Here is a 24001-nt window from a genome sequence, read left to right on the forward strand (position 1 = left end):
ATGACCATGAGTCTGCCATATGGCGCTGCGTTCTGACCGGGAGCCTTATCTGGGTTGAAAAAAGCGCTGCCGTCATGGCACCAACGCGAATCAGGCTTCGGACTCTGGGCTGAAAGGGGCCCTTTTACGCCTTCTTCTTGCTGGCAGCCCGAGTCTGGCGCTTGCCGGCGTCCTGCTTCGCCTCCTTGGCAGCTTTCTGCGCGTAGATCTCTGCAGTGAAGGGGCTATGGATTCACATTAGTATTTGACCTTGACATTGGACAAACCGGGTATCCAAGGGGGGGAAACTCACTCCTCAAATCGCAGCGCTATCACATACATGACGGCCACAAAGCCGGTCAAGACCAGCCCCGCCAAACGGCCCTTCCACAGACTCGTGCCCAAAAAGCACAGCGTGCTGCCCGTGTACATGGGGCTGCCGAAAGCCCACCACAGGTTGAATGGGAAGCCCTCAACCATGTCGTCCATGAGAATGCCGAAGTAGTCGCCTAGGTAGGTGCCGGTAACGCCGAGGGCCCACATGCTGCTCAGCACGAGGGTCTGGCCGATGATGAAGGCGACGGCTCCGGTACGTGGCATGTGCACGGGCGGGTAGACGGGTTGCTCATCGAGGGCGGCGTTGAAAAGGTGGTCACGCAGGATGCCGAGGCTGAAGATGGTGAAGGCCAAGAAATAGCAGCCGTAGTAGGGGTTGCGGAAGATCTTGGTCAGGAAGTGCGTGCGGTACTCGGCGGCGGCAACGATGTTCCAGTAGATGGGGTTGAAGGCAATGGCGCAGGCGGCGGTGGTAAGAGAGGGGATAGCCCAGTCGATGGTGCCATGCTTGGGTGAGCCGGAGAGGGGGGTGAGGAGGTTGTGGATGTAGGTTTGGATGTCGGACATGGCGGCGATTGGGGCTGAGAACGGGTCGAAGGTGGTGTTGGTTTTAGGGAGAAGAAAGGGCTGGCAGAAGGAAGAGAAGACAGAAAAGCCCAAGACACTGTCAGAGAGAGTGGGACCTGTCGAGTTGGAGAGCAAGAGCTCGTGCAAAGAGACAGAATCAGTCAAACATCGGCAGTCGTCTTGCTTGGCCTTGGCGTGACGTAGCGCCTAAATGGTGCAGGCGGTGGGGAGGCTAAGATGTGGGATGCATTGGAGGACACAGCACGAAGAATACGGTGTTATAGCTGCTCGGACTAACTCTTCTGGATATCTATTGCGAGCGTCAATGGAGACAATCAAAGGAGGCGTAGCAGAATCCTCATCATCAATCCATGAGAACAACCACACCTCCTTTCTTGTCCAGCCTTACCCCTCCACCGGCTGGCTGAACCCTCAACGACTGGTTGAAGTACGCGTCGACTACGTTGAGCTGTACTTTCAACCACTCTCCCTTCGCGTCTCGATTTTTCCTCCTCTCCCGGCTACCCTCCGTATCCCTTTTGTTGGGTAGGATCTTGTACACCATCTCGTACTTGCTGATGGGCACCAGGCTGACCGAGTTGGCCTTTGGCCCGCTAAACGCAAAATCCTCGCTTGCTTCCATGGCGACATTGAATGTCAGGAAATGCATTGATGGGTTTTCGATGATGTATCGTAACGACATGAGCTTCATGTCCTCTTGTCCTGGGACGCTCGCCTTGTTGTCGACCGTGACGAGTACCCGTGGCTCCGCCATAGGAACGACAAAGCGTGGTACTTCGAGAATTGATGAGTTGACCCCATTGCTTCCCGGTCGCCGCCAGCCGATCTCGAGTGCCAGGTCTAGGGCAACGGTATGCCGGTCACCGAGCACCTGCTTTTGCACAGTCAGATCAAAGTTGAAACTCCTGGTCTGCTCTGGCGCTATGGATGCCGATATCTTTTCTGCCAAACCGGCGGGCTCGGTCAGAGTTTCGTCTCTCAGTACGCCTGTAGTAGAAGAGCAGATTGCACCACCTGTAATCTTGGTAGTGGTCAGCAGGATAGCTTCGATGTCGATAGGCTCTATGGCAAACGAAAATAGATTTGCCGTTACAAGGAATTGCTGTGTCAAGCCCGAAGGTATGTCCGGCGACGCTGGCGGTGGTGCAAAGTAATTCGGCCATGTCTCGGATGTGATCCGAGGAGCAAAATCGTAATTTGCCTCAAAAGGTCTGATGACGGCCAGGTCAAGAGTGAGTACCTTTTGTAACACCGACTCTGTGTCAGCCTCCAAGTTGTACGTCACCACAATCTCGAGCTCATGGTCCAGCGCCGCCACCGTCTCAGACATTTGCAGCGAAAGCATACTCTTTGACCCAGGTCTCAGGCTATCCAGCTTGCGTGGTGGCAGGATCTGTTCAATATCCAACTCTTCGGTCGCTTCATCGTCACCCTGATCTGCCCATCGGATTTTGGCTGCGCCATTAACAGGGCTGATGAGTCTCGCTCGGACTGTGGGCAGGGCGGTCTCTTCCTCGTTGTTAACGATTTCGATATTGATCTCGACATTTTCGTTGGTGTAGTAGGATCTCTTGAAATCAACAGCATTAATCTCGACCTTGGGTGGCTTCGGTAAAACATGAAGATTCGACACAACTCTTTGTGTTCCAACCGCACGAGGAACGGGAATGTCTCCCTTCATCTCCCACCAGTCATTCGTCGCGCCTTCAACTTCGGAATTAGTGACCGTCAAACTGAGCCGGTCAATTTCTAGCATGAGAGTGATAGAAGCCACAGAGACATCTCCTGCCTCTCGTGGGATCATCTGCATGTTGAAAATTCTGGTTTGTCCAGCAGCGAGCGTTAGGTTCGCCGGACCACTGACGGAGGCGATATGACCGACTGACGACCTTTTGTTCCCCGTAGAACTGAGTGGGGAGGCTTCATTCAGTTCCACATCCGCGGTGCTCACTGCCATTTTCGAAGTAGTGGCGCTATCGCTGGGGTGCAGGTATATTGGCTTTAGAGATCCCTCAAAGACGATCTTGACCCCACTTAACGACACGGCCGAGCTATCTGTATTCGAGCAGGAGCTCAAAACGAACTGACAGTCGATCAGCTCCCCAACGTGACCTTGTGCGGTCGAAAAGGCAAAGGACGTTGCAATGCGGCCAGTGCCCTCTTGAGAGTTTAGAGCGATGGACAGCTTATTTTCTGGCGCAAACCTCTCCAAAAGTTGATCAAGATCGTATATTGTATTCGGGCGAGCTGTGAAGCATGAGTTCGCCAACTCCCAGGTCAGTCGCACAATGAGCTCGAGTGCTTGTAGCTCGTTCGCGCAATCAAGCAGAGCCCAACCAACACATTCCAACAGGCGCCACCATCCTGACTTACGCCACACTGGGCTTTCCCATAACGGCTGCAATATTTGCACTGCTTGCGACCACGCCTGAGTGTTCAGAAACTCCGAGGCCTTCTTCATTTGTATAAGCTCGTTCATACGTACTTGGCCCTTTTTGTCGAAATACTCGATCGCAGCGTCGAGAGACACTAGGATTTCTTCAGTGTAATCGAATCCTGTTGTCCCGTCCGCTGGTAACTCTTGGTACGGCTCCAGGGTTAGATAGCTATCATAGCTTTCGGCAGTATGAGTGAGTTTCGACGCAGGAGATCGGCCAGGCGGATGGCGATCTTCGTCAGGGATAGTTGCCGCCAGTTTACGTCGTTCTTTTGTATGCTCCTGAGCGTTACGTAGCCAATAGCCCTGGTGATGGAGATGCTCCCACGGTGTGAACCTCTCACCAGCAGATGCATCGGGTTTCAGAAATACCAGACTATCCGAAGCTGGGACTGTCACGCTCAGGCCTGGCAACTCCGACCGCGTTAGTAGTTCGGCCATGGTTTTCGACCAGGTATGCTGCCAAGCTTGCCAACCGTAATTCTCAGTTCCCTTGCCTCGCCGATCCAAAAGCCCTTCAATTCGCTCCTGGTGATTTGTCCAACTCCTCACGGCCGCTGATGTCTGACCAGTCCACAGCAAGCAACGAAGGATGCGGAGCGCTATGGTGTCGGCGAGCAGTCGCGCCTCATGGAATCTCGGGCTCCACGAAGCAATTGACTCGATCATCTCTGCAGCAAAGAGGCTGTCGTAGGCTGTCTCGTAATTGCGACACGCCGCATCCATCTCCTGTCGAAATTCTCCAAATACTCCAAGTTTGAATTCGTATCGGACTACCCAGCCCTGTGACGCCAGAACATGCGCAGATGCCGGAGGGATCGTCGGCTGAGGTGTCACATTTCTGTTACGTTTCCTTCGAGCGTGCTTGGAGAGGTCTCGGTAATACTCGATACACTGTGGGTATAATGAGCCGAGAAGTGACTGAACTACTTGAGAGGCTTGCTGCGGCAAAGAGTCGTGGGCAATGAAGTACAAAGCTTTCTGGTCCATGTTTGTAGCCCTTCGGATAGTGGCAATTCGATCCTCCACATCATCTAGACTCAAGATTTCATCGCCTAAAAGCACTACCACAAGTCGAGTTTTGTAGTTGGCAGTTGACAAAGCGGCCTTTGCGCTATTAATTTCACTCTTGATCTTGTTGTCCAGCAGCGAGCTTGTATGTGCATCCGCGCTGAGGGGCAGGAACATTACCACAGCACAGGGTAGGTGATGTTGGTGTTTAGCGATCCATTGTTGATTCAACACACCGTCCGGATACAGCGGGGAGCTCGGCGTCAGAGGAGACAGAGGAGAATGTAGAACTAGGGCCGGTGGTGGACCGCCACCGTTATCGACAGCAGATAGTCGAGGGGAGTGCGGAGGTGGAGGGGCTTTGCGAGGAGGGAGTGTATATGACTAGGAACTGGTCAGACTGTGTTGAACCTGTCCAGATCTTGTAGACCTACCCTTCCGACGTTCCGAATCGCGAAGAACCTCGAGGATACAGGTGGTGTTCTCCATGGAGCAAGACTCCCATCATGTTGCAGGAAGGCATCCTTCACTACGTTTGCTAGGTCGGATTCGAGAGGCGGAAGATCGGTCCTAACGCGAAAGCCGCCTTCCGGCGCTGGATGTCTGTGACCGGGGTCTCGCGTGCTATTGGAGGAACCTAAGCCTGACAGAAACAGCAAAGGCAAGTTATGCGCAATGTAATCGTCTCCAAAGGCGTCCATGGCGCCGGGCAAGGGATGGCATGTGCTGCATGGCAAGGTGGAATGAACTCGGTTTCACGGCTCAGACATCGTTATAACTCCCCAGCAAAGAGAAGTGCAACGCACAAGTGGTAATACGAAGATATGAACGTGGTTACAGGATCAGAGGTCGCAGGCAGTGAATCGTGGTTGGGGACGAGGGTCAGTTCGGCTAGCCTTCTCCATTCGGTTGAGATTCTCGAGGCAATCTCGACGTCGACCTCTCGTGTCCGCCATGCGCTGGCCTTGCCTTGATCAGGTCTGTGTACTTGACTCAGCGTTCGTTATAGGCCGGAAGCGATGCCTGTGCCAGGCTGAGTTCGGACCTTCAAGCCATGGATACAACTTCTGCATTGACGTCTTTTGCAGGATCAGCTTCCTTTGCTTACTACAGACCTCACGGGTGGAACGAATGCCCAGTGAACATTTTGCTGTAACGACTGTTATGTTCAGGTCGTGATAGCTGCTCCATCATTTGTCGGAGCACCTTTCTGGCCCGAGGGTGCTGCATGGCATCTCGTCTTTTCCTCGACACCTCATCGCCACATTAGTGGAGGGTACCATGAAATGCACTAACCTCTGCTCGTCGTGGCCAGTTGTTCAGGTGTACGGTATTAAGGTGCGGAGATATTCGAGTCACACCCACGTCTGAGCGGCGGTTCAAACCGACCGGATGCTGTTGGACGACCACAGCGAGTGGGTGACACGAATGCTCGAAAGGCCTGGATGTCTGCGTCGGTTAGAACCCTGGCCTAAGGACGGCCGTGGCCAGAGGCTTACTGTGTAGATGGCCAGGGCGGGTAAGTATCGCTCACATCACAATGGGCCGGGGCTGAAGAGCATTGCTGTCTCATGTCCAGCCAGCTCAAGGCTGAATCTCCCCGCGACGAGACCGTCAACTGAACTCAGGCCAAATGTCAACAATGTCACACAAGAGATGCAAGGCGCCGACCACGCATGCGAACCACGATGGAACACTGTTGCCAGCCAGAAACTTGGGTGGTTGAGCAGGTGCCCGTCGAGAACGCAGGCTGCTTTAGCGAGTTCTCCCGCTGCGTTGCTGGGGTATTTGTCAACAAGGCAACTTCTGTCACTCATCCAACAAGGCTGCGCTGCCACAGTACCGACATAGCTTCCTTGGATCTCCTCGTCAACATTTGACCAGCAGCTCCGCAGCGCTATTCCCAACAGATTACCATCTCTTGCATGCTCCGGCTACGCAAACACTTCGAGACCTTCCATCGAGACAACAACTCCAGCCTTCCACTATGCCGATACTTAACAAATCCGGCTCGTCACATGCCGTCAACGGCTTGAACGCCATCATTCGCTTCTTGCAATTGGCTTTCGGCACCATCGTCCTCGGCATCGTAAGTGGCTGCCCACACTCGCTCTGAGCCAGCAGGGGTTCCATCGATGTCCGCGCTGACTCTGAATAGTACGCCGAAGCCCAATCCCACTCCCTGTGGTCTAGATCGCAGTACAGCAAAGAGCTTGTAAATTCCCCAATTTACCTCGGCTTCACCCTCGACTGAACAAAGCCAGGACGTCGCCATCGCCGCCGGCGCCCTCTCCATCATCACCGGCGTCGTCTGCGGTGCCATCCCCTTCCTCATCAGCTACTACTACGTCGCCATCGCCTTCCTATGGGACTGGATCATCGTGAGTTTCCACTCCCACCTTTCCACCCTCTCCAAACCTCATATCCTGACTGCACCCGAAAACAGTTCTTCACCTGGTGCGCCGCCTTCGCCCTCAACCACAAGTACTTCAGCAACGGCATCTACGTCGCGGCGCTCGAAGAATCCGGCTTCCCGAGCGTCGACGCCGTCGTCGCGGGCCAATGGTCTGCCCTCACCGCCATGCTCCTCTTCCTCATCTCCGCCCTCATGGGCCCGGCGTGTCTGCTCATGGATCGCAAAAGCCTATTTGCATCGCGCGGTGTGGTTCAGTCTTGAAAGGCGGAAGGTGCCGGGCAATTCAGCAGAAATTCAGGGCTGCGTGTCAAAGGGCTTGAAAATGCGATGATGTCTCGCTTTGGTACGCGCGAGACTGTAGAATAGGATACTGCGATGAATTGGTGGTAATAACCTGGAAGCTAAAGAAAAATCCCTGGCACTCAGAGCCGCGTTCGAAGGGGCAGAGATGTATGAACTACCAACAATGGCTCTCCAGACCAAAATAGATCCGTGAGGGACAAGTCCTCACCAATTGACGCTCTTTGACCGACTTTCCTCCTTGACTCTGAGACCTCACTCCCTGTTTCGCGCACCGCGCATATTGTAAAGGCTTGTATCACATGGCTATCAGCGACATTGAGGTGTAGGGCTAACACTGGTTTATTCATCAAAGTCCAAACGATTTGCAAAATATAAGAGCCAAGAGAAGTTTTGATCATGTTTCAATGCGGTGCTGGCCGTGACACTCTAAGTCAAAGCAAGAGAGCGATCTAGATGCCAGTCAAGAAAAGCTAGACGTACATATCCTGATCGCATCTCTTTCTAAAAGACGAAATCAAGTCATCCGAATCCTTCGACCACCCATCACGTCTTCGCCTACCGTGAACAAGTAAAGGAAAGAAATCGCACTTTCAATGGACGCCTTCCTCTCCGACAGCGCCAAACTCGAACCGTGGTATCGAATGCGATGTAAATGCGTCGCAAAGGAAATCATTCTCAGATGTCCACCAAACAAGATGGCTGAACAAGCACAACGTTGGAAGGAAACGTTCAGTAAAACTTTTCCATGAAGGGAGGGTTATCTCCATCACGGGTCAAAAATACTTGGTTTGCACAGTCAGGAAAGATCGTGACTTTCGTGGCATTCAATCGTGTTCGCGTTAGGCCATCATCAGTCGTTGACGCTTGGGTCGAACAGTGTCAGGGGTAGAGGGCATAGTGTTGCCTGAGTTGGTCATGCGCTGGACTGGCGTAACTCCTTTGTAATGCTCAGAGGCATAGGGAGATTCAATGGTAGACTTGCGCTTTCGCGGGTTTATAGCGCTAGCCGGAGAGCTCAGCTCGCTGAAGCGGGAGAAAGAGGGTGTGGTCTTGAAAGAATCTTGGTGGCGACGGAAAGCGGTGACGGTCGAGGCAGAAGGAGCGAAGATATGGTTCTGCGCAGGCGCTCTAGGCGTCATGAAGAAAGGAGAAGTAGGTGCCTCACTGTCGTCGGATTCATCGTCAAATTGGATAACATCATCCAGCTTGATAACGTCTTCGCCCAGGTCATCACCAACGTCGAGGTCAAGCTCAAAGTCTTCAGCAAAGTCGCCAAGGTTGAAACCAGGAGGGTAGAATGCCTCCTGGGTGCCGGTGACAATGCCGTTGACATCGATAGAATTGCCGTTGTTGAGCATCATGTCCATCTCCGAAGCAGGGGTGATGTTGCTGTAGTTTGGATCTTCAGCAAAATCACTCTCGCTGAGCAGATCCTCGAAACCGACAGCCGGACTTGAGGCAGTAGAGTTTCCATAGCGGCGAGCGAACTCATCGCCGAGGAGGTGAGGATGTGTGATGATCATGATCTTGCCAGTCTTGTCCAGTATGCCTGTCGTCTTGGTCCCCTCATCAATGAAGATACCACGTGGGGGGCCTTTGCACTCGGCCTTCTGCTTAGCCGCCGTCCCTGGAGTAGGAGGGCTGTGAGGCCGCTCGATTTCTTCCTCATCGTCATCTTGAAGTTGAGCCTCCGGAGGTAAGCAGTCATCAGTAGCATCGGCTGGAATAGGATTAGCGCAATGAATGGGAAAAAGCTGCTCAACATACAGTCGTAGTTGTCCCCATTCCCCTCCGAGCTAGACTCGTCGCCAGCTCGCTCATGGCCCACGAGGCCCATTGAGCCACTGTCAGGCAGAGCCGATGGCAGGAGGGCACGAGAAAAGGTTGGTGAATCAACCAACGAGGGATTGAAGGCATGAGCAGGGTCGACATTGAAGTGAACGTGACGAGTCGGACCCATTTCAGAAGCAGAGTCACTGCCTTGGGACGATGGTGGATACGTGGCAGTAGCGTCACTCTCGTCCCCAAAGCCATAAGCAGACATACCGTCGATTTGATTGAGGAGATCCAATTCCTCAAGTTCATCATCCTCACTGAGATCAGCAATGAGCTGCTGTTCTTCGAAATGGTTGATTTCTTCCTCGTCAGAATCACTGATATCTTCGACTGCCGCGTAAGCAGCATCATCATCATCAGATACGTTAGCGAAGAGATGCTCCTCATATCGCCTCATATCCTCGAGGGTTGGGAGATCCTGCTTTTCAAGGTCAATGCCTTTCTCACCAAACATAGACTCAACACTGCCAGCGCGTGGGACACCGTCATAAAAGCGCCCCGTCCCACCCATCATGTTATGGCGGGACGGGGCTACAACGGCTGGCAGATCGTCGGCATCATCATCATCTTCGGACTGTTCGTCCGAAGCGTCGTCGCCATCCAGACTGTCCGACGACTCGGAAGATGAGGGGGAAGCAGCCTTGCGGCGCCTCTTTGCTTGTTGTACAGTTGCGGTGTACTTGGACGACTTTTTGTTACGTTTTGAGGTTGGCTCTTGGTAGGTGTCGTCGGCGAAGTCTTTCGTCTTCAGCAAACGGGGAGCAGCCATAGGAGGGAGCTGTCGACCCCGGTTATTTTTGGAGTGGTGTCGAGACATTACGGGTTGTCGGAGTTAAGATTAGGTCGGAGGTGAGGGAGAGAAGCAGTACAGCAGGTGGTCGTAGTAAGCAGCAGTCGAGTCGCAAGCGACTATCGAATGCCGGTAGTGTTGTAGTGTGAAGCAATTCCGGGCACTGACTGCAGAGCTCTAGGTGCTTTGAGCACTCGGAAGAGTGAAAATATCGTCGAAGTCGAATGAATACTTGTGCTGGTGAAGAGACTCTAGAGGGGCCGGTCTAGCACCGGGCCCCTCGAGTCGTTCAGAGACCAGCAACAGCCATTGGGCCTATGTGTATTCTTCGACGATATTTGACTTGGTATTGATTGCTGAACACTGGGCTACTGTATGGGGATCTGCTTGGTAGTGGTTGCTGGGACTGAACAAGAGAGAAGGAAAAAGAGGTCAGAACGAGAGGAGAGCGAAAAATAAGTTGACTGTCGCAGGCGCAGGCGGCAGGCCCGGATCCATATTTCCCGCGGGGAGCCAGCCAATCGTGATAGGCGGAAGGGATCACGCTTGTCCTTGCCGAGTTTAGTCTCGTGTTCACCGACTTTATTCTCTTACTGACGCTCGTTTCTGACTCCCTGCGACTCAATGATTTGCCCTCCAATGTTGGTACCAACCACACCGTTGATGGAAGCAATGCACGAAATGCCACAACGTTGCAATGCCAGCGTGTCACTGTAATTCTCTATCGTATCATGTAGCCACATGTTCAGGATAGCAACCATGCGGAATTGTAAACCGTTGGGGTCTCGTGCTGGCATACCCATTTCTACGAGGTGGGCAGCGTAGCCATGACTGGTCCAGTGGACACACGGCGTCAATCTGGTCAGTCCCTGACAGCCAGCTGCGAGGCTAATTGGTGGAGACCTCGCCTGAGTGTTCCTAGCCCACCTGTTTGATTTGCAACCAGTAACAACAGAACTGACGGCGAGGGTACATCATGCCCGTCCCTCAGGGTTATGATCCCGGAGTTGCAAACGCTGCTCAATACCTTTTTGTGACACGGAGGCACAGGAACGATGACCTCTCGCGTGCCCCCCGTTTGACGCTAAAGAAAAAAAACATTCTCAAAACTCTGATTCGGCGTACTCCAACGTCACTTCAGCTGCAAGGGCTCGTTTCTCACGTGCCTGCGGATATCAAAATTTCATATTGCGTACCACAGCTTGAGCATGGAATTCGGAAGGCAATAATAATTCTGGGGGAAAAGATAAGGGCTCGTGGTACCACCAGACTCAGAAACGCCGACGAATGTCAGCCCCTCTGGATCTCCGTTCCACTTGGCTGAAATCATAAAGTCGTACCTCATATCCTAGCCTAGCCAATCACGTCTGAGCCGTGTTAGGGCCTTTCTCGGGCGAGGTTGCTGCTTCGGCTGCCGCGGCAGCTTGCTTTGCTAGCTCTACTTCATCCATACCAGCCTTGACCTCATCTATAGGGGCATCGCATGCTGCTGTTGTTTTGGATTCAGGATGTGTAGCCGCATACTCCTCTTCAAGTCGGGCAACTTCTTGTTCGGTGAGATCACGCTCTTTTTCGAGTCGCACTTCTTTGCCGCGTTTGTGACAGTACCAGAAAACAAACAGGAGCACTAACTGGTCAGCCGGTTATCCTTCAAGAATGCGTGATAGGCTTACCAAACATTGCTAGTGACCATAGGACGTTCATGCCCATGAATGCCGGGAAGCGGGCACGCAGATACATGATGATGGATCGCAGGAGACTAGCGATTGCTGCTGGCTTGCCTGTCAAATCCGCCAGTGAAGGAGTCTTGATACCCATCTTCTTAGCAGCTGCAGCTGCTTTACCGGCATTCTCCATGTTGATACCACTCTGCTCGGCTCTCTCTTGAGCTGCAGCAGCAAGACCAGGCGCCATACTTCCAGGAAGCTTAGCGATCAGTTTTTGTAGAAAGCTCGGCAGTGAGTTGAAGGTCTTCTGGAGCTGATCGTCTCCGGTTGTCAAGAGCTTCTCCAGGTCATCGTATGCAGTAGGCACGCCCTTCATCAGGTCTTTGAGGACCTGATTGAATCTCTGGAGGAGCTCCTGAGTTTCGGCACTGACAGAGAATGCCCGATTATTGACAGCAGCCAGGTCGAGCTTGTCGAGTACGATTGCCATGTCCTCTTCTTCCTTCTTCGCCTCGGCATCTTCAACCAGGTTGTCTTCGTTCGGCTGGGCGTCAGCATCCTTCAGGCCTTGGGCTATGTCAGACAAATCGGAGGCGGTCGTCTCGCGCTTCCAGTTCCGGCTGTCGCGTCGTAGCCAACTCCAGGTGGTGCGAGGGTCAAGTGCAGCAGCCGTGTCAGCGAACATTGACCGCCGCTCTGTCAGCTCTGACTGTGGCGTCTCCGGCAGTGGGATGTTCTGCGCTCCATCTAGGAGTGCGGTCTGAGCATCACGAACGGGTGGAACGCCTCCATGCTCGACGTCGAGCTGCTCAGGTCTCGGAGGTAGAGCTGGCGGGTTCTCCTCAGACGTGATCCTGTTGAGAAACTCCTCATCCTCCTCATTGAGCACGGGCGTCTCCGTTTGAGTGGGGGCGCCACCTAGGTGGGTCTTGGATCGAATATAGTTGATATATTGCATCGCCATCTTGGTGGCTGGGGTGTGAATAGTAATACAAAGTTTGAACAGTAAGGCTGCTTCGTCACGATATAGACTCGGTCAGCTAGACACATTCACACAACGCAAGGCGTCTTCGTTGAGATAATGAGGTTGGGACTTGCCATGTGAAAACGGAAGATACGTCATGAGCACCGCCACAACCAACGTGGCACAGTATCCCTGTTTTCTGACCAAACTCTTTCATCACTTCTACATAATATGGTCAATATGAGCACAATGACTATTCCACCGCATATTGAGTATTTCGTTTGCTTCTACAATCACGCTGATAATGGTGACAAGTATATCATCCCAACACCATGAGTGATAACTGTGTCTCCGGCTTCAGAATGTTAGTAATTGCGCGGTGTCCTCCAGATGCTCACTAGAGCACGGCTTCTATAACCCGCCGGTAGGTGCTTGGTGCCCTCCCAGTGCTTGTGCGGGCATCTGCTACTGGCATGAAGTGATGACTCTCTCTGTCACGTGCCGCGGATCTATGTTCATCTCCTGCCTTGTCACTGTAGCCGGGGTTTGCCGCACTATCACCGTCTAATAGAAGGCTGTTGGACTATATCGATATCTCTTGTCGTTCATTTGTCACTCTTATTACCTAGGTCTTCATCGACCGGTCTTGTGTCTATTCGACGAAGGCTTCTGACCCCGAACCTCCGATACTGAACCCTCGACACCTCCCGCTCTCCAGTCGAAATGTCAGGCGCTGGTCGAGGCCGCAAGGCGAACTCTAGGGCCAAGAAACAGGAAAGCCTGCCACCGCGAACGGCCTTCGATATTCCATATTTCGCCCACCAGCAGCTGGACCCCGGCAGATACCCTCAAGGTAGGTCGCCCACTTCTTCTTTGCGCCGATGCCGGTTTGAAGATCCGGCGCCCTCCTGAGTACCTCAAGTCGCGATCAGCATTCTGACCAGATGCAGTTCTCACGTACCCCATCGCCCAATCGCCCGCCGTGATCTTCAGAAATGTCAAGAATTGCGCGGTCGAGACCGTCGAATGGGACGAAGAGGACGATGCCCGAGATGTCTATGATCCAAACTCTGAAGACTCATCCAAGGTCGGTTTCACGTGCAGGAGGCCTCCTCGTATACTGACACCGGCAGGCCCATTCTTTCGAAAACACCAAGAACAGCACTGCGTCCAGCAGTCAGGGTAATGAGCTCTCTTCTAGGGGACCCCGCGTCAAAGGTGGCCGGCCCGCCATTTCCAAGCCGGTCACGCCTGATCTAGACACCGAAGATCAGATCATTGTACGAATGAAACAGGCAAAATACCTCGAAAGAGACATCGCCAAATATTTGGCTGATCAAGGTCTCATCAAGTACAACATCAAGACCATTGGTACACGTTGGGCTCGTATCAAGAAGAAACTGGCAGAACACCAAGATGAGCTCCTGGACGCTGATCTCACTGACTGGCACGATGGAGATGTAAGTGGCTCACCCTGCTCTGCATTAGCAGCTAACACCGGTCAGGACGATGTTCTTCGCGAAGCCATCGCCAAAGCTGACAAAGAAATCGAGGCCGAGGTCGAGAAGGTTCGGGCGAAAAAGTGGCAAAAGGTCGCTGAATACTCGAAAGCAATGAAGCCAGTCATGAACTTCAGTCAGAACGCTTGTCGAAAGCGATATGACGCGCTGCTTGATGGCTCGGCTAAGCCAGCGCCGGAGTCGATTGTCAACCCAGATGAAGACACCATGGCTCGTATCCAGTCTCGCAAGGAGAAAGAGAACAAGATCGAGGAAGACCGCTTGGCCAAGCCAGGCTCGAAGGCGGCGATCCGTAAGAAGAATGTTCCTCAGGATACTTGACGAGCTTCGCGCAAGCGCCAGTAATTTAGGCATGCGCGTGAGTCAGCGTCGAGAGCTTGTATCGGTATCACGTGCAGGGTACATGATGGACGCGTTCATAGTAGGACCAGTGCTGCAGGCCACACAGGGTGACGACTGACGGAACTTTGGTATTTGATCCAAGCTGCTGGTGATCGAGCATCATGTACAGGACCGCTTTTGCCGATAGCAAGCCCCATCACGGGATGCTGATCCAATGAAAATGATCAGGTGATCATCACAGTTCTCTATTCGATCGCTTCTCAATGCTTGTGTGACTTTGGAAAGGCTTTAGAGCGGCAGTGCTCTGAGATCCCCGTCCTCCCGGCTGCAGTGGTGCCTGAAAGATAAAAGCTGGGGCGGGCCGCAAACGCGCCCTGATTCGACGCGGGGCGCGTCACTGCCTAGCTAAGGCTTAAGCGCCTAATGTATAAAAGCAGCCAACTCCGGCCGCTTCGCTCAACTTCTCTTCTTTACGCACCCGACCCGCCAATCCGTCGCATACAGTCGCTCGTTGTAGTGATTAGTGTGTCAAGTTCTTGCGTGTGACCCCTGTTTGTGCTGTTGACTTGTTCTCCCGAACGAGTCTGATGGTCAACAAGGTCATCGGAAGAGCTTCCTAGGTCGCCATCACATGCTCTCGTGAATCAAGCGTCGCCTTCTCAGAAACCTACCACGCTCTCTACTCGCTCTAGGTTCTTCTGCCGCTCTTTACTTCCTTCCTTCGTCAATCAACTCACTCGTTCGAGACGCGACAAGCCCAACCCCGACTTTGACACCATGTTCAAGCGATCGTTCAATACCAGGGATGGTCGTGTGACCAAGCCGTTGAAGCCGACCAAGAATGCCTTTCCCGAACATTTGAAGAGGAAGATGCAGGACAGCTTAGAAAGTCCGTCGGTCGGAAGGTCCGTTGTAACATGTGAGGTGATATTTGGTGGCAAGATACTGACTGCGCATAGCTCTCTGACCAGCCCCATAATCACCTTGGTTGTGGGTCATGAACAGCGCTTGTTCGCTGCTCATGAGGACGTTCTCTGCCATTCACCTTACTTCGCTGCCGCCCTGAAGGGCAAGTTCCTGGATGGAAGCGCGAAGAAGTTGGAACTGCCTGATGAAGAACCCGAGATTTTATCCTGCGTCCTCGAATTCCTGTACAAGGGTGACTACTATCCCCGTTTGATGCACAACAAGCGGCGGAACACCTGGGATCTTGAGGACGCCCAGGATGCCAAAATTGGTGGTCGCGGAAACCCTGAATCCGCAATCTATCTCTCCAGTGTTGGTGGCGATGTCCTCCGGGATACCGTTGTCTACTGCGCAGCCGAGAAGTACGCCTTGGAGGATCTGAAGCGTCTTGCTCTTCGGAAACAAGGCCTTCAGTCCGGCATCCAAGTTGATGTGATCTTGCGATCTGCTCGCTACGCATACGACTTTACACCTGACAGCGAGAGTCGTCTCCGCGCTCATTATCTTGCTCTGATCATCCGAAGTCGGAAGACTTTCAAGAGGAGCGGAACCATGCAGATGGAAATGGAGAATGGGGGCAAATTGTTTTTCGATCTGTTTGTGGCGATGTGCAATCACATTGATGACATTGTCGAGATTAGGTAGGTTCTTACTACTGACCTCCGTTCACAGGCGCTTACTTGCGTGACTCGCAGTAACAACCGATCGCCCAAGGTCATCTAATCGATTCGCACCTCACTTCACAGCAGACGACGGTTTGGAGCTACAATGGAGGTAAGGACTAGACAACCAGACTGGTACATCGACCGCAAAACAGCGAGCTCCTGCAACCGTCGTTGCTATTGTATAGCAGCAACCCTCCGCTTCATCTCGAGGTTGGCCGCCGATATTTCTGGTTCGAAATGAACCCTACTCCTTCTAATGGCACCATCTGGCGCAATGGGCTTTTCCACTCGGTCATATTCCTTCAGGCAAGGAAAGGAATGATCCCAACTCGACCAAGACAAGGCATGCGACTTCCTTCGCAAATCCTTAATATTGTGTGACTTTGGAATCTTTTTCTCGACATCGTTGAAATCTGTCATTATGGGGATGCTATATTCTGGCCTGTGATCCACCCGGGTTGTTGGATCACGGCAGAAAACCTCTTGATGATCATATACAAGAAAATGAGAGATTCGGCCACCTCAATGTTGATGTCTCTGTTTCGTTCTCTTGTGCAGAGTCGTGTCTGCGTTGCTTTCAGTATTGAATGTCGAGAATATGTCCGTCGTACCAGGTCTCCTCAGAATCGGACTCTCCATCAAGCCACCCACATGTGGAGGTTTCCACCTGTTGGAGTAAAAATGGTTACCGGAAGCGGGTTGTCTGGGGTAATACGCAGACGACATTCGCACTGCCATGAGCCTCGGTCTAGGGACAATCTCCTCACACGCAATAACTTCCCGAGATCCCGCTCGCCACAACCAGCCACAATCAGCAGAATGATCACCAGGCAGTACACACCCGTAAGCTCTGTGCCCCTCGTTACAATGTTCCGCCCAGTGCCGCCTCTTTCTTACTCCGCCCCCGCGCCTGCAGAGGTGAACGAACCAATGACGCATGTTGGGGCGAGCAAAAAGCCATTCGAGTCAGGATATCATTACGAGGCACGACACATCATTGAAACATGGTGCCCAGGCTCGGTGCTACGGTTTGGCCGTACCCCTCTTCCTGCTCGGGGTCTTTGTGGGAGGTCGCGTTGCCGGTACACATAAACTAAAGTTTGCGCGCTGTAGACGAGTCCCCCTCTTATGTCTGTGATCGTTTATATGTTCATTTGAGCCTCACCTTTGACCTACCGACAGCCATGTCTGAACAAACGTTTGATATCCCAAAGGAGTGCTGGGCCGGCGGTCAGTGTCCCTCATGCCTAATCGCCCACAGTAACACCCGTGAGGCTGACCAAGTCGCAGTGGTCAAGAATGAAGGGCCGGACTTTTATGTCGAGGTCGAGAAGGTCCCAGTGCCTGAGATAGGTACGTGGACCAAGGATGAATTACGTCCGGCGTCCCCTACTTGACCAGCATTGACGCCACGGGCAGAACCGGACGAGATCCTCATCAAGCTCAACGCCACTGGCTTGTGTCTGTCAGACATCCATTTCATGATGAACGACTGGAATCTGCCCAAGATGTCGGAGCTTGGGACCAAGTGTGCCGGTCATGAGGTAGGAATAACGAGTACGGACTTACTTGTACCACATCTAACGCATTCCAGGGTGCAGGAGTCATTGTCAAAGTCGGCGACAAGGTGACGAATTTCAAGCCCGGCCAGCGAGCCGGCTACAAGCCGATCCAGGACGTCTGCCATAGCTGCGCGTACTGCAAGGCCGGCAAGGAGTCGTACTGCACCAAAGTTGTCTTCACTGGGTGCCACATTGACGGTACGAGAGCGTCATGGTGCGAAGGCTGCCGCTGATTCCTCGACAGGCTCGTATAAGCAATACGTGAAGTGCCCCGAGCGGTATATGACGATTATCCCAGACGGTGTTTCAGATCACGTTGCTGGACCCGTCATGTGCTCCGCGGCAACGATCTACTCTTCTCTCAAGCATTCCGGCCTTCGAGCAGGCGAGTGGGCCGTCTTCCCAGGTTGGTCAATTCTCTTGCGAGCAGAAAGCCTGGCTCACCCATTGACACAGGTGGCGGTGGTGGCGTCGGTATTCAGGGCGTGCAGCTCGCCACTGCTATGGGCTTGAGATCGATTGTTGTCGATACGGGTGACGAGCGAGCGCAACTGGCTAAACACCATGGCGCCGAAGTCTTCCTTGACTTCCAAAAGGAGGAGGATACGGCAGGCAAGGTTGTAGAGCTTACAGAAGGAGGTGCCCATGGGGTCTTTGTGACCGCTGTTCAGGCGTACCCCACAGCACTGGGCTATTTGGGCCTCCGTGCAGGCGCAAAGGTCATGTGGTGCGTATTGAGAGCCGTCTCAGGGAGAGGGATACTGACGCGGAGCAGTATTGGCCTGCCACCAGCTGGCAAGTTCCATATCGACCTTGATCCGAGCCAGCTTGTCTTCCGCAACCAGTCGATCCAAGGCACACTAGTCAGCAGCGCGCAGGAAATCGACGAGACTTTGGATTTTGCCAAAAGAGGTACAACATGGACTGTTTGAGCACTCAAGAAGGCTACTGACAAGAGCTAGGCAAACTGTCCCTGAAGCCAACCGTGGTCGGTCGCTCAAAATGGAACGAGTCGGTCCAGAAGCTCAAGAACGGTCAGGTAGCGGGGTAAGATCATGTCCATTGCGCTGATCAAGAAGCGATCGCTAACCGGAGACAGCCGCATTGTCGTTGATTTCAATATGGAGTAGAACCTCAATGGTGATGTGATCGAGGTCGGAGCATGGGATCGGCGGGAAGACAAGGCCACCCGCAGAGGGACATCCCGGCTGCAGCTCACGGTGCATGCTCATGGTAAGCCAAACAAGGCACAGTCTTTGAGCCTTGTATGTACGCACAGGTCTGTGTACGTGTAGCCTTCCAGCAAGACCCTGACCTAATAGGCGGACACTTAGTCAGGTTGTTTCGAATGAAGTATGCGTCCATATTCTGATCTAGCCAGCTTCTACCGGACAGCCGAGTACTGCACGTATTCTCCCCTGTGCACTTGAACGCACGAATCACCATGTGAGGCGTTCCAATATTAAACACCATACCAGGCATCGTGCAGTCGGGCTTGCAGGTCGAGTGAAGTCGAGCTATTCTTAGGGCTCCAGGCATGACTGGCCGGGGCAGCGCCCGCTAGTGGACTGCCAAGGGCGCGTGCAGACGACCCTTGCATCCAAACCAACACGCTTCTTTTCCTCTCTCCCAATGACAACGCTCTCCTCGGCGGCTCTGCGTGATGGCTGCTCAGACGCATGCAGCCTCTCTATGCCCGTGCCGCCGAGCTCGATATGTACGAGAACGAGGGAAATGATACCGGTGAGAGCTGGGTTGTTGAACACACGACCATGACTTTCTCCATCCTTCCTCCACCATTCCCCGTTGCTTTCTTTACACATGGTCCTGGTGACATTCTGCTGTTTTGGTGTTCCAGTTCTTCTCGCATAATTGAACGCAGGCCGTCAAAGTCGCTGTCGCAGCAGGACTGTGCATTCTTCCTCAATAAAACCTCCGGAGAGCCTGAGCCATGGCAGCCGGACAGCCATTCTCTCTCTTTCCGCGGGGAGTCCCCAAGCTTATCACGCCTAGTCCTCACAGGCGCAACCCGAGTCTACACACCGTCAAAACCATGTATGGAGATGAAGGAGATGAGCCTCTACCAAATGGTGGTGCGATCCCTCTTCAGACGCGGACGTCGAGATCGCGCACTCCATCGCCTGAGAACATAGGCGTCGCAGTTACTACCGCCTCTCCAATCGATGGCGCCACACCCTCTCCGCGCCATAAGCCAGCAGGATACTCAACTCCGCCCCCGCCCCCGCCTCCTCCACCGCCGCCGCCACCACCACCACCATCAACAATGGCACATTCGCCCCAGGAGCCGTTGTCAGGGAGGTCCGGCTCAGCTACGCTTATCGCCGAAAGCACCAAGTCTCCAGTCGTGCCAATCCGCTCCATGTTCCCAACCTACAACCCCAACGTACCCCTTGCCCAGCAGAATTACTATCCGCAACGATTCGCAGCCAGAGCATCCAGTGTATATCCAGCCAGCTTCTCTCGTGAAGAATACCGCAATAGCATCACTACGCCGATTGATCGTCAGCTAGGATATCGAACTGCTACACCTTCGGTCGTCAACTTCAATGATGCCATGAGCATGTCGGAAATTCCTCAATTCTCTTCACATCGCGAACTCGAGAAGTTATGGGAGGCGTCCCACGGGACCGAACCGAGTTCGCTGATCAAGACGTTCGATCTAGAGATGACCAGGTAAGGCGAGGTTGCCTGACCGGCACCATACCCACTGACGATTTGCAGAACGGCTGAAGCTACCTTCACTTTTGGAGCAGACCCGCAGTACCCCTTCTACACCCTCAATACATTCGATACCAACGAAATCTCCGTAGCTAAGACCAACCCTGTCAAGCGATCGGATGTCCGAGAAGTTGTATTGTCTGCTCTTGAATCCCCCGAAAGACGTCTGCCACCGCATGATGGTCTTGTTTCGTTCATCTTTCCTAAGATGGCAGCAATGATGGCCCTTAACCAGAGTACCGAGCTGGCCAAGGCACACCAGTTGGCGTCAACTGACCGAGATGATGTGGAAGCCGCCGCAATCCGTCGTGCTGCGGCTCAAGAGGCCTGTCATCTCCGGTGGAATGCCGTGGCCAAGCACTATGAGGTTGAGCATCCAGCCATTGCTCGGCGAGCCAGAGATCCCGACTTTGTGATGTCTCCCGCCTCCGCACATGGCAGCGTGTTGTTCCCGGAGGGGAAGCCTGTGTTACACATCAAAATCATCGAGTCGACGCCAGGTTCTGCGCCTGTCATCACAGTCAGCAACCCCAGTGCCTCATCTACGACCAACGTGTCTGCTGGTGCCGGCATTCGACTGTCGACACTACCCCAGTCTGACTTCGACCGCCCGCTTGCCTCATTGGACCTCGATAAACATACCCTTCACGTCAACGCCGACCTGATCCTCAACCTGATGCCCTCACTCTTCTCCATAGATTGCGTCATCTGCGCCATATTCGCCGTTGCTATTGCCGACGAGTCTACAAACCCCATCTTGGGAGCTCTCCCGGTCTGGAAGGCTCGGCCTCGAGGCCCCGTGTCACAATACGGCGGGTCTGTCAAGTCATATGCCGGCAGCGCGTTCTACGCCACCCTCGCCGAGCGGGAGGAAGCGGAAGAGGAAGCCAGGCAGATGGAACAGGACCACAAAAAGGACGTCAAGGAGAGTCGGAAGCTCTCATCTACGGACGCAAAAGTTAAGAAGACGTGGTACGGTGGTACGAAGAAGACCAAGGCCGACAAGAAAAAGAAACAGATCGTCATCGGCGAGTTCGATCTCGAGAAGTTAGGGCATTATCAGGCGGGCGACCGCAAGGGACAAGAGCTGCCTCCGGTCGTCAGAGGAGTCATGTCTGTGCTGGTGGGCACGTTGCGATTTGTGACGTGGCTGTTGACGCTGATCGTGAGCTTCATCTGCTGGGTGCTCGTGGGTATGACAAGGTGCGTCACGTCGGAGAAGTTTTGAACCTGCATTTCTCCGGAGGTTCGGGGTGACAAGAAGGTGGAGAGCTGCCTGCCTGGGGGCGCTGTAATAGAGTTGAGGACACACGGTACCGGAGGACCACTGTACAATCAATGAGGAATGAACATGACTTTGGCCACAACCCGAGTACGAGCGGTCTTTAGCTCTTGCTTGTCCTTGTGAGGCAACTGGCAGCGAGCGAAATCTGAAGCTTGGACTCTTTAGAGGGACTTGCCACTGGAAGTAATGATGAGCGATCCTGACTCCAGAACCCTTCACCATCTATCCAGCCAGCGGAGCCTGTACGTCTGCTTACATAACATGTGTCCTGCGGTGGCAAGCGATCTGATAAGATTCGCAGCGTCGAAGACACGTTGCCTCCAATTCGAGGCAGCATTGGCTCGCTCGGGTGTTAGCCCAGGGATACATAAGCCAGAGCCTCCATGATCGACGCCGGCTTAGTCAAGCACAATGTTCTAGAGCCCAATCCATTACGAACCCCCTCGAACGGCTACCCCGGATTTCGGAACTGGAGCATCTTCCAGCCGCCGTGGACCCCCGATCAGCACATCCATTGGCCACAGCCACCCATCTGACCTGATGACCGGCGACTACATCACTGCTCCATCGACAATATAAATCCCAGCCGACGTCTCCATCATCAGACCAGCCAGCACCTCCCTCCAAACTCACATGTTCGCCCGAAAAGCCCTATCTCGCCTCCCAACCACGACCACAGCCATACTCGGCCGACAAACACTCAACCTGACCCGCAGACGCACCATGGCCACCGGCGGCACCGTGCACCTCGACGCCAGCGCCACGCCCGGCATCCACCACGCCACGACGGGCCTGACGACCGAATCCGCCAAGAAAGCGTCAGAACTCCTCCAACGCAACCATGACGACAACCACATCTTCTTCAACGCCTCGGGCTTTCACAACCACATCGCCCACCACCTGCTGGCCCTGTACGCTTTGGGCGCATCGCCTCAGCAGCTACAGCACGCCTTCGACAGCAACCAGGGCTACCAGCGCAAACAGTTCCCGCTGGATGCCGGCAACGTGCAGGACCTCTCGGATCCAGAGCGGTTCAAGGAGTGCTTGGGCAAGGAGAAGTACTACCACGACTTTGAGGCGTTCTTTGGGCGCGAGATTGATGAGAAGGGATATGAGGCGGTGGTCAAGGAGTATCTACTCAAAGGGGATGAGAGGGCGGATGATCTGCTGTGGCGGACTTATGCTGGTAAGAAAGAACCTGGTTTTCCTATTCCACCACCGCCTATCCAACTATCGAGGCCTCCCCCCCCCCCCACCCCAATATTCTAACCGTCCCACAGGATTCTACCACCCTCTAATCCATCTCGGCTACGGCATCGAATTCGCCCAACCCGCCATCATCGCCGAAGCCCTCGCCCAAGCCGCCGTGCACGACAACTGGACCGCCTCCTTCCTCGCGCCCCTCAAAGCCCTTCCCACCCCCACCCCTTCCGACACGCCCACCCCTCTGACCCAACTCCTCACGCGCTGCCGCGCCGACGCCACCCTCGCCGCCTCCGCCCACGACTCAGACGGCAACAAAGTCCGCGACGGCGTCCTGGCGCGGGCCCCGAGCCAAATGCTCGCCATCGCGCGCCAGTGGTTCGTGGCCCGGCCGTTGACCGCAGAAGGACTGGAGCGCGCGACGGCCGAAATGGTGGCCGCGTGCGCGTGGTTCGCGGGCGCGGCGCAGCGGCCCGACCTGGGCAAGATGGTCAAGTTTGACTTTTTCTACATGCACTGCGTCAACTGCAGCGTGTTCTTCAGCGCGATCGTGAGGCAGGGGTGGTTGAGTCTGGAGGAGAAGGCGAGGCTGCTGGAGATGAAGGGCCGCATGGACCTGGCGCTGTATGTGAGTCGTGGGTGTCCGGAGTTGAGGGGCGGAGAGGTCAGTGGGTATGAAGGGGTGGGGAAGGGGGAGGAGGAGCGCAGTTGGGAGGGCGTAAGGAGACGGGTGGCGGCGTATGACGACGATGGGCATGCGGCCAAATTGGTGAGGGCTTTGGGGAATGGGGAGAGCGTGTGTCGCAGGTGGGAGGGGGAGGTGGGCGAGGAGGTCCTGCCCGTGCGAGGGGATATGTGGTTGCGGCTGGGGAATATGGCTATTGATAGTGTGGAGGCTGGGGGCCCGCGGTGGGTGCGCAACGCGGGCTTTGATGCTGCGTGGGAGGAGGTGCCGGAGAGGGAGAAGGCGAGGCTGTGAATGAGGGTTGGTATCGCTACCGTACTACCGTGTGTTTTGATTCGGACAGATGTATGTATGTATCATCATCGCGCAGCGCATCAAATGTTTCTTGTAATGATTCGCGCAGGTCTTTCTCGAACGCATACTTCCCTGCTCCCCCCTCTCCTGGTCAACCAAACGAGAGGAGTTCGGCAGGCTCTCGAGATCTCAGCCTTGAGCCTTGGATTGCTTCTGTCCCTTGTCAAAAGCATGACACGGATCGGCGGTCGGGTGATCCCACATAAATCTTGCTTACAGAGTCACTGAGCCAGAGGTCCTTCCCGTGAGCACTAATGGTAGCAAAGCTAGTGTATCTCGATGGTCAATGAAACCAATGTCGACAGCGACGTCCTACTTACGGCTTTCCGAGATCGGGGTTCGTGCATGGGTAG

The 24001-nt window shown here is 54.1% G+C and overlaps 10 protein-coding genes across 10 annotated transcripts; 6 read left to right on the plus strand and 4 right to left on the minus strand.

Annotated features, from left to right (window-relative positions):
• Nucleotides 1-124: 124 nt before the first annotated feature.
• Nucleotides 125-882, minus strand: HMPREF1541_08912 (uncharacterized protein; the record flags this gene model as incomplete). The annotated part of the gene is made up of 2 exons (XM_008723230.1): nt 125-224; nt 293-882. 2 exons carry the CDS (start codon nt 880-882, stop codon nt 125-127), a joined length of 690 nt encoding a protein of 229 aa, XP_008721452.1.
• Nucleotides 883-1246: 364 nt separating this feature from the next.
• Nucleotides 1247-5052, minus strand: HMPREF1541_08913 (uncharacterized protein; the record flags this gene model as incomplete). The annotated part of the gene is made up of 2 exons (XM_008723231.1): nt 1247-4735; nt 4786-5052. 2 exons carry the CDS (start codon nt 5050-5052, stop codon nt 1247-1249), a joined length of 3756 nt encoding a protein of 1251 aa, XP_008721453.1.
• Nucleotides 5053-6338: 1286 nt separating this feature from the next.
• Nucleotides 6339-7028, plus strand: HMPREF1541_08914 (uncharacterized protein; the record flags this gene model as incomplete). The annotated part of the gene is made up of 4 exons (XM_008723232.1): nt 6339-6440; nt 6510-6566; nt 6616-6732; nt 6798-7028. The coding sequence occupies 4 exons, from the start codon at nt 6339-6341 to the stop codon at nt 7026-7028; spliced, it is 507 nt and encodes a 168-aa protein (XP_008721454.1).
• An 881-nt stretch (nt 7029-7909) lies between these two features.
• HMPREF1541_08915 (uncharacterized protein) lies at nt 7910-9675 on the minus strand (the record flags this gene model as incomplete). The annotated part of the gene is made up of 2 exons (XM_008723233.1): nt 7910-8790; nt 8838-9675. 2 exons carry the CDS (start codon nt 9673-9675, stop codon nt 7910-7912), a joined length of 1719 nt encoding a protein of 572 aa, XP_008721455.1.
• A 1382-nt stretch (nt 9676-11057) lies between these two features.
• Nucleotides 11058-12327, minus strand: HMPREF1541_08916 (uncharacterized protein; the record flags this gene model as incomplete). Its single annotated transcript, XM_008723234.1, has 2 exons — nt 11058-11323; nt 11370-12327. 2 exons carry the CDS (start codon nt 12325-12327, stop codon nt 11058-11060), a joined length of 1224 nt encoding a protein of 407 aa, XP_008721456.1.
• Nucleotides 12328-13050: 723 nt separating this feature from the next.
• On the plus strand, nt 13051-14168 carry HMPREF1541_08917 (uncharacterized protein; the record flags this gene model as incomplete). Its single annotated transcript, XM_008723235.1, has 4 exons — nt 13051-13180; nt 13278-13414; nt 13461-13787; nt 13833-14168. The coding sequence occupies 4 exons, from the start codon at nt 13051-13053 to the stop codon at nt 14166-14168; spliced, it is 930 nt and encodes a 309-aa protein (XP_008721457.1).
• Nucleotides 14169-14966: 798 nt separating this feature from the next.
• HMPREF1541_08918 (uncharacterized protein) lies at nt 14967-15800 on the plus strand (the record flags this gene model as incomplete). Its single annotated transcript, XM_008723236.1, has 2 exons — nt 14967-15094; nt 15149-15800. The coding sequence occupies 2 exons, from the start codon at nt 14967-14969 to the stop codon at nt 15798-15800; spliced, it is 780 nt and encodes a 259-aa protein (XP_008721458.1).
• Nucleotides 15801-17004: 1204 nt separating this feature from the next.
• On the plus strand, nt 17005-18433 carry HMPREF1541_08919 (uncharacterized protein; the record flags this gene model as incomplete). Its single annotated transcript, XM_008723237.1, has 8 exons — nt 17005-17050; nt 17111-17173; nt 17240-17364; nt 17415-17580; nt 17627-17788; nt 17839-18109; nt 18158-18294; nt 18345-18433. The coding sequence occupies 8 exons, from the start codon at nt 17005-17007 to the stop codon at nt 18431-18433; spliced, it is 1059 nt and encodes a 352-aa protein (XP_008721459.1).
• Nucleotides 18434-19666: 1233 nt separating this feature from the next.
• HMPREF1541_08920 (uncharacterized protein) lies at nt 19667-21349 on the plus strand (the record flags this gene model as incomplete). Its single annotated transcript, XM_008723238.1, has 2 exons — nt 19667-20076; nt 20125-21349. The coding sequence occupies 2 exons, from the start codon at nt 19667-19669 to the stop codon at nt 21347-21349; spliced, it is 1635 nt and encodes a 544-aa protein (XP_008721460.1).
• A 780-nt stretch (nt 21350-22129) lies between these two features.
• Nucleotides 22130-23588, plus strand: HMPREF1541_08921 (uncharacterized protein; the record flags this gene model as incomplete). Its single annotated transcript, XM_008723239.1, has 2 exons — nt 22130-22592; nt 22687-23588. The coding sequence occupies 2 exons, from the start codon at nt 22130-22132 to the stop codon at nt 23586-23588; spliced, it is 1365 nt and encodes a 454-aa protein (XP_008721461.1).
• Nucleotides 23589-24001: the final 413 nt, after the last annotated feature.

This window comes from Cyphellophora europaea, assembly GCF_000365145.1.
Source record: "Cyphellophora europaea CBS 101466 unplaced genomic scaffold supercont1.9, whole genome shotgun sequence".
NCBI lineage: Eukaryota > Fungi > Ascomycota > Eurotiomycetes > Chaetothyriales > Cyphellophoraceae > Cyphellophora > Cyphellophora europaea.